The sequence below is a fragment of the Populus trichocarpa genome, chromosome 3, assembly GCF_000002775.5.
Source record: "Populus trichocarpa isolate Nisqually-1 chromosome 3, P.trichocarpa_v4.1, whole genome shotgun sequence".
NCBI classification, from domain to species: domain Eukaryota; kingdom Viridiplantae; phylum Streptophyta; class Magnoliopsida; order Malpighiales; family Salicaceae; genus Populus; species Populus trichocarpa.
In genome coordinates, this window is record NC_037287.2 from 11505863 (window position 1) to 11523869 (window position 18007).

Below are 18007 nucleotides of genomic sequence, written 5' to 3' on the forward strand. Positions count from 1 at the left end.
AAGGACTTACAACTTATTGGAATTATAAAGGTTTAAATAGGGAATGATGGTTATATTCCAGCAAAGAGAAAAGGAAATATTGCAATTACAACAAACTCGGGTACAAAAACAATTTCAGATGTTTTTTTATGTACCTAATATTAATCAAAATTTGTTAAGTATGGGTCAGCTAATAGAAAAATGATTCAAAGTGACATTTGAAGATCAATGCTACCACATCTACTATGCTACTAGAAAGAAAATTTTACAAGTTAAAATGAAAGGTAAAAACTTCTTATTTTTCCTGCTGATAAGGAGCACACAACATATTCCACTAACATCAGCATCACTGAAATCTAGCACAAGAGGCTTGGACATTGACATCTTCAATTAATGTTGAAAATGAAAAAGAATGATGCAATAAGAGGCCTACCATTTCTTGTTGATCAAATACCAAATTGTCATACATGTTAATTTGGTAAACAAAACATGATGTCAATTTCTAAATTAACTTGGAAGGCCTCACAAAAATTGCATCTAATTCATACTAATATGGCATGACCTCGAAGAACACCATTAGTAAAAGGTGGCCTCTATTATATTGTTTTCATTGATAATTTTACAAGATTGTGCTGGATTTTTTTTTCTTGAGATTCAAGTTAGGAGTGGCTAGAGTTTTTTAAAAGTTCAAGAAAATGGTTGATTTGGCTGTAAAATTCAAGTTGTAAGGTCAAGTGATGGAAATGAGTACACTTTAGCAGAATTTTATATGTTTTATAAAGAAGCTGACACTACTCCTTATACTCTAGAACAAAATAGAGTTAGTGAAAAGAGAAAGAAATATATAATGCAGATGGCTAGATGTATGTTGCATGAGAAGGAGTTACCTAAAGAGTTTTGGGCAGAAGCAACTAATACAATAGTCTTTCTTCAAAAGTGACTTCCAACCAAGTTTTTAGAAGATAAAACATCATTTGAAGCTTGTTATGGATACAAACCTTCACTGAGCTTTCTTAAAGTGTTTGGAAGTGTGTGTTTTGCTCATATTTCATAGGTTAAACGTGATAAACTTGACAAGAAAGCAATTTCAGGCATCTTTGTGGGTATAGTTCAGTTTCAAAGCCTACAAAGTGTATCATCCATAAACAAGAAAGATGATTATCATAAAAGACGTATACTTTAATGAAGATGAGCAATATTATGAATGGCAAGATTTTCAAAAGAACAACCTTTCTGAAGAAAAAAACACCTTAGTGGCAGAATGAACTAGAAGATGATCATCTAATCAAAGGTACAAAGTCACTTTCAAACATCTATCAAAGATGTAAAGTGGCAATATAGAAGCCTGCTAGACATAAAAAAACCTCTCAAATACCTCAAATGGAAGAAAGCAATGGAGGAGGAGATGTCAATGATTAAAAAGAATAAAATCTGGGAATTAGCTTATAGACTTGAAGGCAAAAAGGTCATTGGAGTGAAGTGAGTGTAAAGAAAAAAGATGAATGCAGATAGCTCTATCAATGCTTGTAGTTAAGGGTTATGCTAAGATTTTTGGTGTTGATTACTCTGACACCTTTCTTCTTGTTGCTAAATTGAAAACAATCATATTATTGCTAGCTACAACAATGCAGAAGAGATGGAATATGTTCGAGTTAGATGTTAAATCAGCATTCTTAAATGGTGTTCTACAGGAAGAAATATATATGAAGAAGTCAGATGGATTTGTGATTCAAGGTGAAAAAAGATAAAGTCTACTTGTTAAAAAAAAGGCTTTTTTATGGGCTAAAGCAAGCACCTAAAGCCTAGTATAATAGGATAGATGATCATTTGTTAAGCTTAGGTTTTGAAAAATAGCTTATTTGAGGCCTCCTTTTATGTTAAGAAGAAGAACAATGATGTTCTTATAGTGTCTTTTTATGTTGATGATCTTTTAATAACAGGATGTAATGCATGAATGATTGAAGATTTCAAACAAGAAATGATGCATGTTTTTTATATGACAAATCTTGGTCTTATGACTTATTTTCTTGGAATGGAGGTCAGGCAAAGTCAGAATAAAGTATTCATTTGTCAGAAGAAGTATGCAAAGGAAATATTGAAGAAATTCCAGATGGAAGAATGCAAAGCAACAAACACACCAATGAATTAAAAAGAGAGGTTGAGCAAGAAAAATGGTACTGATAAAGTTGATGAAGGACATTTTAAAAGTTTAATTGGTCGCTTCATGTATCTTATTGCAACCAGATATTCTATTTGTTGTAAGTCTCTTATCTCGATTTATGTGTTGATTTTGTAGCCTCGTCTTTTTTCCACAACAATTCAAGTCTTGAATAAAAAAGGATTAATTAACTAGTCATATATACTAGTATGCTGCTGCAAGGTTTCTGCAGAGCATTGGAAGATGATAATCCAGTAATCATTAATAATATTCACCAATTCTGGTATGGTTATTGTATTAATGAGGGGTGTGATGCATCAGTTCTTCTGGATAGTTATGATGGCATGTTCAGTGAAAAGCAAGCAGAACCTATCGTAAACTCATGGCGTAGATTTGAAGTCATTGATAGGATTAAGTTCTATTAGAAGAAGTATGCCCCCTCACAGTGTGCAGATCTGAATTAAGCTTTAGACAGAACTATAAATGAACCTTTTAAAATATTTAAGAAATATTTTTTTATTTTTTATGTATGTCTGGCAAGTAGAGGACTTTGCGCAATTTTCATTCCATACTTGGGATCTTTTGTTAAGTAAAGAAAATCTTATACCTGACTTTTTTTTTGTAGCTTTTTGTTAAATAGAAGCCTTGGACCATTGTCCAAATGACCTAAGCTTAAACCTGCTCTAACAGTATCATGTGCTGATATTTTAGCTATTGCTGCTTGTGATGCTGTTGCAGCGATACATATGCAATTAGTATACCTCTATCTCTTTCTTTCATCTTACTGTCTTTTTATAAACTCCATATATGCCTTCAATATCATAAATGGTGAGAAAGATGGTCATTCATATGTCACAACTAATTCCTCGATGACATTAATTTGTTGAGATAAACTAATTTCTTAATACAATTGATAATTGCTCATGTCTTTCAGCTTGGTAGAGAGGTGGCCCAAGTCGGGAAGTTCATCGAGGCAGAAAGGACTCCCTGAAGTCAAGTTCTGACCGCGCTGATCAGTTTATCCCTGCACCAAATTCCTCTTTGGAGACTCTAATTGCCAATTTTAAGCAACAGGGTCTTGACATAGGAGACTTGGTTGCTTTATCAGGTAGAATTCTGATAACCCTTTAAAGAATTATTTTTATAGTATTTTTTTTAAAACAATACGGTCACTGGATTAGGTTAAAACACGGGCTAAGCTCAATCAGTTACCGACCACTTCAAGATTAAGTATTACCATTCAGGAATTCAGGAAATGTCAAATTCAGATTTTGATGTAAGAAGTGTATCTATTCAGTTTTATGGCAACAGTCATAATTTTCAATCCGATCATTGGATCGGGCTGAAATTTTACGTGGAGTCTCCTGACATGGTGTCCTACCTTGGGTTAAAATTTCAGGTCAATCGGAGTTCGAAAAGGCATCGAAACATGGGTCAACAGAGGCTGTACGAATTTTGTTATTTACTTCTTTTTGACTTGTGGACTTTCTATTTAGCTAGTATTCTTTTCCTAAAAGGATGTGGCAGCTTATTTTGAAAATCTCCTAATTCTACAAAGATCTTTAATGGGCTGCAACATAGTTTCCAAGTGTGGCAAGGATTCATAAATGTTTTAGAATCATTTTCTTACAAGGATTTCTTATTCATCCTAGTTACAAAAAGAAAAGAAGACTTCAGAATAAATTCTACCTTCAGATCAGATTTCCTAGTCTATTTGGGGACTTCTTAATGGTGACAAATCTAATTTTAGCATATTTAGGATGGCAATTTTCGGATTTTTATTATTTTTATTATTTTCTTCTTAGTCTTTGGGTTATTATTACTTATTTGGGTCAATTGTAAGTGGGTTTAATATAAGTCCACCTAAGGGGGGTCCATTATGGTTTATTTAAGTCTAGAGTTAGTATAAATAAAGGCATAACCAGACATGTAAGTTAGACAATTCAGATTAATAAAACTTCTTGTTTGCCACATTTTGTGTGTGTGTGTTGGTGAGATAATCTTCCTTCAATGGTTCTCTAATGAACTGAAAAACGACTTATCGAAGAACAACTGTCTTCGTGGCGTCATCCTTATACTTCTCGTTCGCGAATCAATATTCGTTGGGTGGGGGTTTCCGTTTCCAATAGTGCTGGTGTCTAGGTACAAGTTATCTTTATGTCACACTCCTATCAAACCTGATTTACTTGGCTTTCCGGGAATTGGTGTCTTTGTGTGTGGGTTGCGTGACCATGTCTGGGTTTTATAGTATTTTTTTTAACAATACGGTCACTGGATTAGGTTAAAACACGGGCTAAGCTCAATCAGTTACCGACCACTTCAAGATTAAGTGTTGAACTACATAAACCCAGCCAACTAAGACCAAACAGGAAAAAAAAAATACATTGGATCCAGGAGCATGTAAGTCCAGACCATATTCCTAGCAAAGGACAGAGGCTGACCAGGAAAAGAAGAAGAAAAGAAAAACGAACAAAATGCACAAGGCTAATATATACCACTAGAATTCAATCAAGCCCTTTATAATTTTTGTATGATTTCCAAGAGTAAATATTTTTTTTCCTAAAACTATATAAATACCAGTAAAAACATACGATGGTGACAATTGCTTGATATCCCATTATTTAACAAGTCGTGGGGTTCCGACTTCCGAGTATTTGTTAGTTAAAGTGTATATCCTTTTAATATATATTTTGTCTTTTAGGGTTTTTTTGTTTTTTTATTTAATTTTTTTTTTTACTTTAAATTATGCAAAATACTGTGTTTTGGGGTTTGTTTTTATTTTCCTGTTATTTCTTTTTATTTATTATTATGTAAAACAAATGATAACATAATAAGAAAAATGTACAAAGATTAAGAAAATGATAGTCTTAACTTCCTGCGAACAAACCACTACCATGCGCCATAATTTTAAAAATTCATTAAAGGTTTGTTCCTTCTGTGGTCTCAGGTTCGAGCCATGTGGTTGCTTATATGATGGCCACTGGAGGCTTATATGGTCGTTAACTTCAGGGCCTGTGAGATCAGTCGAGGTGCGCGCAAGCTGGCCCGGACATCCACGTTAAACTAAAAAAAAAATTCATTAAAGCATGCAATGTCTCTCTATCTTATTATAAATTATATATAAAATAACTTAAATTGAAAATAAAAACAAATTGTGTACATGTAATAGATTAATATTATATAGGGCTTTAGAATAGATATTTATATTAAAAAAGAAATAGCTATTCATTCCGTTTAAATTTAAATTGATATTTATCATTTAATTAAATATTATTCACTTTTTCTATTAAAAAAATTTCTTTGAAAAAGTTTACGTTTATCATAAAAAATTGCGCTTATCACTTTGTAAGCTAATCTCCAAGAATTGTATTTACCTAGCTTTCTAATTACTACATTAATTCATATTAAATTCAAAATTCAGGCACACATATATTTAAACATGTAAAATAACTTAATAAAAATAATTTTTAAAGATATACATAGCTTAACAATATTAATCAACCCCCAATATACATATATACCTACGGAGAGATTATTAGGCAACTTATGCTGCTCCCTAGCTACCTCAAAATGGTGCTGTAACTTTCAAGAAATAATTTAGTACCAAAAAACAAATCTCAATAAATTATACTAAAAATGAATTCTCGAATATATTGTGCTTGTGCATGAGGTAGCCATACAATGGGGAAGGCAAGATGCTTAAGCTTTAGGCAACAAATACACGATGAGAACGCTGAAGAACATTGTGATAAATACAAGAGATATAACTCCCTTTCGAAGAATCCTACGGTCCATATGTCCAAAACCTAGAAAAGACAATCAATTGGCTCCGCTGGATTGTAAAACCCCAGCTAGATTTGACAATAAGTACTTTGTTATAGCTCCAGTTTCAACAAGCATTCAGCAGCCAGCAACTCCAGCAGAAGAACAGACAAGAAGATCAAGCACGTGGTTAATTGAGATTCCAGGATTGTATTAGAGAGTTAGTTAGCATTTAGTGAGTGGTAGTTAGTAATTAGTTGGAGGGAAAATCTCATGTATAAAGTTGCTGAAGTTCATAGCTTGGAAGTCAAGTAATTAATCAATCAAACCGTTTCTATAAATAATCTTCTTCTCTTCTTATTTTTCTTCTTCCTTCTCTTCAATCTCTCTTCTGCATTTCCAAGTACTTAAGGTTGTGGTCTTAACAAGTTGGTATCAGAGTCTCTAAAGATCCACCAGCAACTTAATTCACAGCATTCTCTGTCAACAATGGTAGAGAATAACAAAGTCAGGGCATTGGAAGAACATGGAAAGATATTGGAAGAACGAGTGCCAAGAATTCATGAAAGAAGAAATGGATAATTCAAAACACAGTTGGAGTCAATAATGACTGCACTGCAAACCATAGTTACTAATCAAGAATTAGCTGAGAAAGAAGAAATGAGGAATCATAACTCTAATGGAAGAATTGGTCCAGTTGCAGAAAGAATCTTACCACTTCCTAGAAAATAACACTTGATTGGAATGATCTAATTCTTGGGAAGAACATAGAGAGGAGGTCATATTAGTAGAACAAATGCGGGTATACTTACCCTATCTCTCGATGTTTTTAGTGTTAATTACCAGTATATCCATAACCTTCATTTTAATTCTTTACCCTGCTCCAGAGAGAATTTTGTGGAACAAATCAATGTCTTGTATTAGTATTGTAAAGAAGAATGATTTTCATTACATTGAGAATGATTTTGTATGTTCAAAGAAATGTTGTAATTTTGTTATTTATTATGTAATAAGGTGTAATTATGTTTTGAGAGATTGAATAATGGTGAGGTCGTTTTAAATAAAAAAAAAAAAAAAAAACTCCATTTTAAACATATATTACAGTTGAAGTACATGAACACGTTTGTTTCAAGTATTTTAATTTTGATAGAAATTTTTAGGTGGTTACATGTTTTGCATAAAGCTCTTGAATGATTTAAACTTGCTTCCCTTCACAGTTTTACTTGGTAAGCAAAAAAAAACGTTTGTGATCGATTTGTGGTGCTCGGTGGAGAGGTCCACGGTATAAGATAAACTAAGGCGGGTCGAGTCGGATATCATGCTGGAGTGATTGGCTGTTTGGGGTCTGGCTCAAATGTCCAAGACTTCCGAGCCCAAACGGCTAGGTAATTTTTATTTTTTTTAATGCACTACCAGATGCTGTCATGAACATCATGTCACAGCCAGAGTGCCTTTTTTTTTTGTTTTTTTATGTTGTACCCAAATTTGAAACATCCATCTTCCCAGCACTATGAAGGCCATGAGATTGCTGTAGCAAGTTTATTGCTTTGAACACTATGAAGGCCATGAGATTAACACGGCAAGTCTGTTGCTTTGAACCGACTCTGACTTTTATTGTAAAGCCCATTACTTCATCTTTGTTATGGATTTTGCATCTAAATCTAGGATTTTTATGTCTCCGCAAGTCCTGCAATGAAAGAGATTTGTTAGGTTTGAGTGGCAGGTTAATTGGTGCTTCAATAAAGGAGATTTGTTGAGTTTAGTTTACCAAATTCCAAGAAGTAGAAAAGGTTGAGGATGATGGCTAATTTTCTCAAGTGCAAAAGCAAACAAATTAGTTTGATTTAGGGTTTTAGTTTCCAACAAGGAAGAAGAACAAGCTATAATTGTATTTTTGTTAAGGAATTTGTATGTGATTTTTGTGAATTGATTAAAAACACCTATCTTTTGTTTGAAACAAGGAAGAGACAGAGAAGAAGAAGGAAGAAAAGAAAGGGCAAGAGATTGATTAAAACAAACATATAAAATCATACTAGAAACATACCCAAACAAGGTGGTAAAGAAGGGCATCAGTGTTCAAGGTGTTGAAGCATCAACGAAATTCAGATGCAAATTACCCATTAAAACACAAGATTCATCATCTGCCCGATTCAACAGAGCATCGTAAAAATTAAGAGATTGATAGCGTTCAAAGAGATCAAGAAAAAAAATTAAACGAAAGTTAAGAAAAGGGCATCAGGTCTCCAAGGTGATAGAGCATCAACAAAAATTCAGACGCAAATTACCCATTAAAACATGAGATTCATCATACGCCCCAAGACATAAAACCCTTCTATACAAGCAAACAAAGACTAAACAAGACTTCCAAGATAGAAAGCGATCAGAACCTGTCGGGATTCACGGTAACATCACACAGTTACTTAGTCAGTGGATTGACAGACATGAACTTCTATCGTCACCTCGCTTTCTATCATCAAGAAACCAAACACCCACACACACACACATATATACACACACAAAAGGGTAAGCTCAGAACTTCTTAGAGGGTTGTGTAACCGTCAAAGACGACCTCATCTGAGACCGTCTCTGGAACACAGAATTTCATCACAGCATAAGTTTTAAAATTAAAACATAACGTAAAGAGTAGAGAAACGAAGATCTTTCGGGAAAAAAATCTGCAAAGAAACTAAGAAATCTAATTGACGTGAGTTAAGGAGAGCGTTAGTACAGAGAGAAATAGGCGACGGGGGGCAGTGGGATTTGGAGGTGGGATAGTGAGGATATTTATAGATACACCAAACGGCGGAAGAAGCAGAAAAGAAAACAAGGCTAAACCCTAATTTATCACGTCACGTGAAAACACGTGACTAAATTGTATGTACACTCACCTAATAAAACCGGTAAAAAGCAAGAAAAAAGAAAAAGAAAAATCTATTTGTTTATATCGATGATAGAACAGGATGATCAAACAGAGAATTTTTTATAAAAAATGGAAATGGAAAAACGAAATTTGTAATTTCTTTATATTTTATATTTACAAAACTAAAAAATTACTTTTAAAACACATTTTAATGGTTTTTTTTTAATAGTTTTTAGTATAAATTTTTCATTGTTTTCAAATGAAAAAAAAAACATGAAAATTATAATTTTTCTCTTTTATGGTATTAGAGACTTTATTTAGTCAGCCTTTGCTCCATCACCAACAACCTGAATCATGTCTCTTTGTCCAAGCCTTATTTAACTATAGCAGTTCCTTGTAGAGTTAATTTTGAATTTACAAATGATAATTTAACTTATCTGTTTTTAAATTTGTTTTTTTTTAATGATTACGAGTTTAATTTTTCTGAAACTACCATAGACTTATATAATTGTTAACTTCAGGGTCCATGAGATTAGTCGAGGTACACGCAGACTGGTCTGAATACCCATATTAATCTAAAAAAAAATTAAATTTACCTATATTATGGGAAGTATGCATTGATGAATTAATAGCAGCCCAAGACAATGTTGAACTCACTTACATGGAACCCTGTAATGCCTTCAAATAATTTAAAGTAGGTGATGGTAAAAAAACTTAATATTTTACACCTTGGTTGTACTTCAATTCATATATCTTAACATTCTCAAAAAATATCTTTTATTTTACTAAATATTCTTAATATATATAAAAAAATCAATGTTTTCTGTATAATAATTTATTTTAAATAATAATGTTTTCTTTTTAATTTCATATTTATTTTTGTTATCATATATCGAGTTTTCAACATCATTCTCTTGTCCAACGTAGTTAAAGATGGTTTATACAGCTCTAGTAATTAAGTATACTTTGCCTTTAATCCTTTAGGGTTCTATATATATCATAAGTACTATTTCTAAAGTCTAGCATCGATGAATTGGTCATTAGTTAGATTTTCTTTAATAAAACTCTTTTAGTTTCATTGTAAACTAATTATTCTTTTAATTATACAACCTTTTCATTAAGCAACTCCAATCAATCTCTTTAGGTTCATCAATCTCGTTTATGTTCATCAAAGCATGTTAGTTTGGCTTTTTTATACTTGGTTTTTAATAATATTTAAGGTTAATCATTGACTTGTTCACTGAATGAATAAATACGAGTACTTTTCGTTATTTTTGTTGATTATTTCTTTAAATATATATTTGGTTTGTTTCTTTACTCAATAAATTTGAGACTTGCATGCTTTTGGTACTTCACAATAACTAGGGAGGTGAGTTTTGAAAGATTTATTTCTGTTTGAATCTATAAGCAGTATCCTAATTATTTTTACTTTCTAAAAACTCTTTTGAAAAAATATGAATTTTTTTTTTTTGTTTTAAATTAATATTTTTTGATGTTTTTAGATTATTTTGATGCACTAATGTCAAAAATAATTTTTAAAAAATAAAAAATAACATTATTTTAATACATTTTCGACTGAAAAACACTTTAAAAAACAACCACAATCATACTTTCAAATACATGCTAGACTTTGTGAGGGCGTGGTTGGGAGTGCGGTTGTTTTTCAAAGTGCTTTTTATGCCAAAATACATCAAAATGATTTTTTTTATTTTTTAAAAATTATTTTTAAGATCAACACATCAAAACGATTCAAAATATACAATGAACAGTGTTCATCAAATAATAAAAACTCAATTAGATATGTATAACCTATCATATAATAAGGATTAAAATATATTAAATGCTGCATACAAAGAACATCCATGAACAGTGTTCATCATTTTGTTCCAGGCCCTCAATTTTGCATGTAAAGAACATCCATGAAGCTAGAAGCAAAGAACAGGCTTGGTTGCTTATCTAAAAACTTCTTTGTAGAAGCCCCGGGAATTATCCATTCTTTCTATAAAATCACAGCTGACATGAACAAGGCTCTTAAAGACCAGATGCAAGCCAACAATTTCTACTTTCACACATTCATATTTCATACAAAGAGTACAAGTAATATCCAAATCAATGATAGAAGGCTAAAGACAGGAATTGGGTAAAATCTTTGTATTATTAATGAGACTGCTGCAGAGGTTCATTTGTAAGACAATTGAAATTTTGCCTGCAAATATTATAAATACTCGAAGCCAAGTCGAGGACAAGTCCCTGGCGTAGAATATAGAAGCAGACAATAGCAGATAGCAATATTCAACGGATCCAGCCTACTAGGAATCGAACAAAAGAAACATGTTACTGGGTGGGGGAGAAGATGAAGAAGCCCCCAGGTATTGATTTTCTTCTACTTAGAGATATCTAAACCTACAATCTCTGCCTTCGCCATCTGGCTAGGGAATCCATGTGTGAACTAAAAGGATCTACCGCCATTGGATATTCCTACGTTATTGAAAAATGCTACTCACGGAACAGTCATCATGAACACGCCAAATTGTCTCGCCCAGCAGATTTGCGACAGAAAGCACAGTCAACTGAGGAAAGTAGTTCTTCTCCGCCACAGGAATTGTGTTTGTAATGATAACCTCTTGAAATAGGCCACTGGACAACCTCTCAATTGCAGGAGGGCTTCCCAGAAAAAGGGTAAAAATGTAAACAATGACAAGAATAAAATGGTTAATGTAGATTGAGAGTTGAAGTTACAAGTTTCCAAGAGGAAATCTAAAGCTCTTGTACTAACAATTACTTATCTCGCTTCTATATTATCATAATTTTTTATGCTTAGGCAGAAAATACTTATTCAGTGGATATCCAACACTCTAACAAAATCATACAAGAGAACCGCAACTATGATCCATACAGGAAACCACGTTGTAAAATCTCTGTGATTTTTTTTTTAAATACAGGATGCTAAGTCCATAAAAATTCAGAACTTTGAACTGAAAAATCAAAAAGTTATATTGCAGGTTGACAGCTTGAAAAAAAAATGCTATTAGGAACACAGAAAAGGAAGAAGGACAAAACCACTGCTGTCTTTAACATTTCACTTCGGACATTGAACTACCAGTACCTCCTATCTAGTGGATCTTGAAAACATGTTTGTACTTGATAAATAATTAAAATTTATGTTGATGATACGTACAAGAATCTCCAGCTAATCCAAGAAATCAATTCAATTATACATGAGAAAAGTAGAAATTATTTATACACACATCAAAAAAGTTAATCAGATATTGTAAATGAACTGAGTACCTAAAAACAGCATGAGTACAGCATGCATAAACTTCCCTGGCCCCCTCTTCATGTAAAAGAGCTGCTCCTTTTGCAATTGTACCTACAGTGCACAACCAATTTTTTGGTCATTATTAAAGGAATTGGATATAATCATCTAACAAAAACTCTTTTTGAAAAGTCAACAAATCATATGCCAAGTAAAATTTCAATTTTCCCTTGTCTTGGATTAGAATTTGAAATCAAGATTACTCACCAGCAGTGTCAATCATGTCATCCACCATAACTGCAACCTTTCCTTTTACATCACCAATAAGATTCATAACCTGCAGTATCAGATTAGGCATAGTCTTGAGATTCTGAAGTAGATAATAAACCAACAAAAAACATCTACAATACAGCAAACTGAATATCTGCTTATATGAAAAAGCAAAGTAACAGAATTCATACATAATCTTTCAAGTGAGATAACAAAGTTAAAAATATCATTTGGATGTGTAAAAAAACAAACAGCTTACCTGATAGCGTAGTGCAGTAATCAAGTTATAAATAAAGAAAATACTGTCAGCTCAGCAGTGATGTGGTTAGGAGATTACCTCAGCAACATTGTGTCCATGACGCCTTTTATCCACTATAGCTAAAGGAGCATCTGACAGTTTTTTGGCAAAAGCCCGTGCTCTTGCAACACCACCAACATCAGGTGAAACCACTACCAAATCACTAAAACAAATTGTCTTGCTTGCAAGATAATCAAGAATCACAGGCTAGAATCACAAAAGCAACATAAAAGAAATCAGTAAAAATCTGGATGAGTAATGATCAACAACTAAAACCTGCAGAGTAATTACCTGGCCATACACATGGTCCACGGGAATATCAAAGTAACCCATAGACTGCCCAGAATGAAGATCACAGGCAAGAATGCGGGTTGCACCTGCTTCTGTGATAAGGTTTGCGACAAGTTTGGCTGCAATGGATTCACGACCCTGAGTCTGCAAATAAAAAGAAAGAAAACAGTAAATATACACAACAGGAGAAGATCATAGTTTAATATCTTAAACAGTCATGATAAAACTATTAAAGGCGCCAATCATACCAAAAGCTGCCTACAACCAAATCAAACTGTATTGAAATAGAGCACAAACATGAAACAGATGTTAAAAGCTAGACTGATCCTTGACATAATGATTTTCCATTCTATATGCCAGACAACTTATCTAGCATCAATCTTTTCTTCTGGAAGAAAAGGATATTGAAATACTTGTTCATCTAATTTGGTTGATGCATGACTGGTGCAAACACTTAAATAGACGCCCAGCAAATATTTAATTTCCATGACCAAGCTTTTGCAGGAATTCCCCAGTAATAGTTGTAAATATTACTCTTTAGGTAAACCCAGCCATAAAACTTGCCTTTCGATCAGCTCTGGCATATCCAAAGTATGGGATCACAGCAGTGATGTTCTTGGCTGATGCTCTCCGACAAGCATCTATCATGATCAGAAGTTCCATGAGATTCTCATTTGCCTGAGGACAGGTGGGCTGCAGTAGAAAAACATCGCATCCTCTAACACTCTCTTGCAACTGAACGTATATTTCACCATCAGCAAATCGCTTTATGTTGATCTTTCCCAGTTCTAGGCCCATATACCGAGCAACTTCCTAGAGATGAAAGAGGAGCGTTAACAGATAGCAAAATTCCAATCATATAGAAAACCACGTTAGTTCAGAAATATAGTTTATGAGTTTGTCAGAGTATTTAACTAGAACGGTGCATGAAATACCACCAAAAACAATCCCAATTTGATGCTGGAGAATAAGCTTTTCATCAAAGGCAACGAGGAAAATGACAGCTTCACACATGAGGAACTAAATCAAATGAACATCTTACAAGATTTCAGCATGAAGAGCAACGTCCATTTGAGTTTATAACATGATGAGATTTTTGTACAAGCTAAGTCTTAATATTCCAGCAGTTGAATTTATCACACGAGGAGCAAAATCAAGATGATAGAGCAATATAAACATAACTCGTTTGTATACAACTATCAAGAACTAAATACTTACCTGAGATAGAGCAGGATTTGCTGTGCCAGAAAACAATTTCAGCCTGGTATCATTTCTGTTAACAGTTTTATCCACTCGGGCAGATTCCAAAAACTTGGGCAAGGTCTGGTTGTTAAGGACAGGAATAGTAGGCTTCCCGTTTCCAAAATTCAATGGTTCAGAAATATCGCATTTCTGGCACAATAAATAACTTGGAATCAGTAAGCAACAAACACAACTCCGTTTTCTTCTTCCACAAAGACACTATACATGCACAGCTACCACCATAACACAGAATTTACTTCCCATCCCCTGGCGCTCCGTTTGCAGTAAGAAAAAAAGCAAAAAGAAATGAAATTGAGTTTTATGTAGCTAAAAATTTATCCTTTATCCATATATATATATATATGCGCAACCGATTTTTATAACTTTCGACACCAAAACAAAATAAAGTAAAATTCACGAATACAACCATAATCAAACATATTCATCAAAACCATCCTCAAATGCTTCGAAGAAATCAGGTTTGTTCTATTAAGAACCCAAATTCAATTATTAAATAAGGAAAAAGAAACAGGTGAAAAAATTAAAAAACGTGGAAACACAAATAAAATAGTATTAAAAACAACATATCATTATCAATTTCAATAGAATGTCTCTAACTTTGTGTGCGTGTCTCTGTCTCATTAGTTTTACCAAGCACGCAACAAGCTTTGAGCCTACGAATAAAAAAAGGCTTAAAACAGGAAAACAAAAGAAAGATTTTTATTATTGTTATTATTATTACTTGATTCTATTCTAGCTTACAATGGTGTTTGTAGAGGAAATTCGGGTGCTAGCGCCATTGAAACTCAAACTTGTCTGTCTAGAACAGCAACGAGACAACGACGAAGAGGGCTTCAAAAACGACGCCGTTCGTGAAGGAGACGATTGCATGCCCAATGAAGAAGCCATTTTTTTTTCCTTTCTCAAAATTTAGGGTTGAGGATTGGCTTAACTTTTGTTTATTACTAAATAATTTGAGTAGACAAGACTAATGCCAAACACACGATGAGGGTGAGAGAAAGACGAAAGAAATCTAAAGAGGAGGAGACGGTGGAGGTGTTTCTTTCTCACCCTTCACCCTCCTGTGTTTTCTTTACCTCCTTTAGTATTTGCTTTGTTTTTATAGTAGACCTACTGCTAAGTACTACTTTGAGGAGAATTGGAGTTATTGTTGTGTTTTAAAAATATTTTTTATATAGAAGATTTTAAAATAATTTTATTTAAAAAATATATATTTTTTATATTAGTATAATTTAAAAATATTAACTTTTGAAAAAAAAAACACAACTCTAATGCCAAATAGACCCTTTAAAAAACATTCAACATGAAAAAAAAATTAATAATTTTAATATCTTAATATTAAAAATAAAAAATATTATTATCAAATAAAAAATATTTTAAAAAATAATATAATCAGTATAAAACAGGCAAAAATAATAATAAATTATTGTCAAGTAAATAATAGCAGCCAAAGATCACAAATTCACAACTCACTTAATTAGTATGTCATTCTCGTAATTAATATTTTTTAATTTAAATTCTAGTATTTAGAAATTTACTGGACTTTGATAAAACCGGGTAAATTTACTAAAAGATAAAATTTTCTCAACAATAATATAATCTATTTACAAAACTCAAAATCTTATTTTAAAAAAATAATCATCAAACCAGTTGAACCAGATGGTTTTATAATTAATTAGTCCTTAATCTGTTATTAGTAGAAAGAAGTGATTAAAATTAAGTGATTAGGATTCGTTCGAGTGATTTGGGCTTGTTAGAGTCAGAAAGAATGGAAAAAAGGGCTGATTGATGCTACTTCTAGTGTTATACTGCCGCCACGTGTGTGGGGACCAAATCCAAGTGGCAGCTCTAGGGATTCTCTACTCTACTCTACTAACGTGTGTGAGCGCTTGCTTTGGTCGGTTGGAATACGAGGCAGCGAGCACTTTTGGGATTCTTTTCAATTTCTTTGACTTGTGGAAAATATTCGCAAATTCTTCCATCGTGGGTTCAATAATTGGATGCCCTTGCATGCTCCATACGCAATTCAATCCCACGATATTTAAATATAAAAAAATTGTATTTTAATAAGATTAAATCTTTAAAAATTATATTAAAAAAAAACACACGCGCGGCGCATGTTTTTCCAGCCGCATGGCTCCTTCTGATGATATCCTGGGATGCATATATGGATTTTGGCCTGTATTGTCGCATTACAAACAAGGAAGCATGAAGACAGAAGGATTGCTTCAGGTGCCATGCTACTAGCAGTCTGCACTCCTCTGCTTGGAAGGGAGAGCAAAATCAACCGCGACAAAATAGACGTCCTGCTAGAACTTTCAAGGAAAAATCATGCAGGCTATAGGATATTTTTTGAGTCAAAAGCGTGCTTCATGTGCTTGGGGTTGACTTGATGACTCAGATTCCTAGAGATTCCTGGGAGAGAGAGATGATGCTACCGGTTGTATACATTCAGAGCGGTCATCGGTTAAGCATAGCAGTAAATGGCCTATTCAGCTGATCAGTACTGTAAAATTTGGTCATTGTTATTGATCGTAGAGGCTTTTGCCAGAAGGTTCCTGGGAGCTTTGTCAGCTTGCGGGCAAATGACAAAAGAGATGTAAGCTTGTGCATAAACCCAGACAACAAACATCAACAATTAAATAACGTGAGATTATCTTGCTGACTCACAAATTTATATACGCGATTTGCAACTACAGCTATCATGTACTAAATTAGAGAAAGAGGGTTGCATGCATATGTCAATGGTTAATCTTTCTTTTTGCAAATTATGTTACAGGTATTTATATCTTTAGCTCAAGTCTGCTTCAGTGTTTCCACTCTTTCCCATACAAGACCACCAAAAACGATTTATAAAAATGTCCTAAAATTCGAACGTCAGCAGCAAAATACAGATTGAGTTACAGTCTCTTAAAGTTCATCCTAAACCTTTTCTCTGTTTCCATGAAGCAGAATTCTGAAAATGCTAAGCAGAGTCAAGTGCCAAGGACCCTTCTCATCCCCTCAACATTTTTCGAGTGCTTGTGCACACAAGCAATCCTATACGTTTTTCCTTTGCACCCATTTCCTTTCAGCGCAGAGAGCCTAAAGATGAGTATTTGGCTTGTCTAGAAAAGCTTGTTCCACCAATGCTCAGATATAATTCCTACCAAAAACACACTAATGATCAGAGATTAAAATCCCATTACATCTTCTTCTTCATAATCACATAGCTTAATACAAATTCACTATACTATCAGTTTTTTACTAAATAGTCCTATATGAACATAACCAAAAACTGACTGTTTAATACAAAACTGAACAAACCCACTTGGCCAACGTTCATCAACATCATTTTATTTCCACATCCTGTCTCAAAATCAAACCCCGTGACTTCTAACACACTAACACGGAGAAGATGAAGAGTGCAAAAGATGCAAGAAGAAGATAATTAAAAAAAATACAATAAGCATGAAGAATCTTAATGAGCATGTAGGAAGGGAGGTACATGGGAAGGAAGGGTTGTTGAATGAGGTGAAGGAGATTGGAGGTGGATTGTACAGCTTGAGAAATTTGATCAGCCACTATTGATTTTGCTGTGCCTTCTCTTGCACTTGCACTTCCAGCTGATGATGTTGATCTTGCCATTGCTCTCTCCATTTGCTTTGCTTGTACTCCAGGAACAGACATCACATGAGATGTCTCTGATCACTGATCATCAACCAATGCCAAAAGACATAGCATTCATTCTTTATTTCTTGATTTATTGTCTTCTTTTTTATATATATAGTACAAAGTTTTGGGCTTTTTACTAAACCATCCTCTGCTTACCTGCAGTCTCCTTCCTAGGTAAGGTAAGCTCTCGAATCCCCAGCATTGTGGACCAGACCA

The 18007-nt window shown here is 33.5% G+C and overlaps 1 protein-coding gene, 1 long non-coding RNA gene and 4 other non-coding genes across 8 annotated transcripts; all 6 read right to left on the minus strand.

Annotated features, from left to right (window-relative positions):
- Nucleotides 1-6173: 6173 nt before the first annotated feature.
- Nucleotides 6174-8822, minus strand: LOC112327020 (uncharacterized). The gene is made up of 2 exons (XR_002981064.2): nt 7668-8822; nt 6174-7586 (listed from the first exon to the last, which is right to left on the minus strand). It is a non-coding gene; the product is annotated as an uncharacterized LOC112327020 (long non-coding RNA).
- Nucleotides 7961-8049, minus strand: LOC112327055 (small nucleolar RNA Z101). The gene has a single exon (XR_002981131.1). It is a non-coding gene; the product is annotated as a small nucleolar RNA Z101 (small nucleolar RNA).
- LOC112327054 (small nucleolar RNA Z101) lies at nt 8127-8217 on the minus strand. The gene has a single exon (XR_002981130.1). It is a non-coding gene; the product is annotated as a small nucleolar RNA Z101 (small nucleolar RNA).
- On the minus strand, nt 8276-8363 carry LOC112327059 (small nucleolar RNA snoR14). The gene has a single exon (XR_002981135.1). It is a non-coding gene; the product is annotated as a small nucleolar RNA snoR14 (small nucleolar RNA).
- LOC112327057 (small nucleolar RNA U61) lies at nt 8425-8512 on the minus strand. Its single transcript, XR_002981133.1, has one exon. It is a non-coding gene; the product is annotated as a small nucleolar RNA U61 (small nucleolar RNA).
- A 2073-nt stretch (nt 8823-10895) lies between the features above and the next one.
- On the minus strand, nt 10896-15222 carry LOC18096937 (ribose-phosphate pyrophosphokinase 1). 3 transcript variants are annotated; one of them, XM_024596388.2, is made up of 8 exons: nt 14879-15222; nt 14093-14266; nt 13439-13687; nt 12875-13018; nt 12623-12790; nt 12283-12352; nt 12048-12129; nt 10896-11423 (listed from the first exon to the last, which is right to left on the minus strand). In XM_024596388.2, exons 1-8 carry the CDS (start codon nt 15023-15025, stop codon nt 11243-11245), a joined length of 1215 nt encoding a protein of 404 aa, XP_024452156.2. In that variant the 5' UTR covers nt 15026-15222; the 3' UTR covers nt 10896-11242. The 3 variants fall into 3 exon arrangements, with proteins under 3 accessions (XP_024452156.2, XP_052307690.1, XP_052307691.1); XM_052451730.1 differs by having other exon boundaries at nt 13439-13683; nt 14089-14266; XM_052451731.1 differs by lacking the exon at nt 14879-15222 and having other exon boundaries at nt 13439-13683; nt 14093-14239.
- Between the last annotated feature and the right edge of the window lie 2785 nt (nt 15223-18007).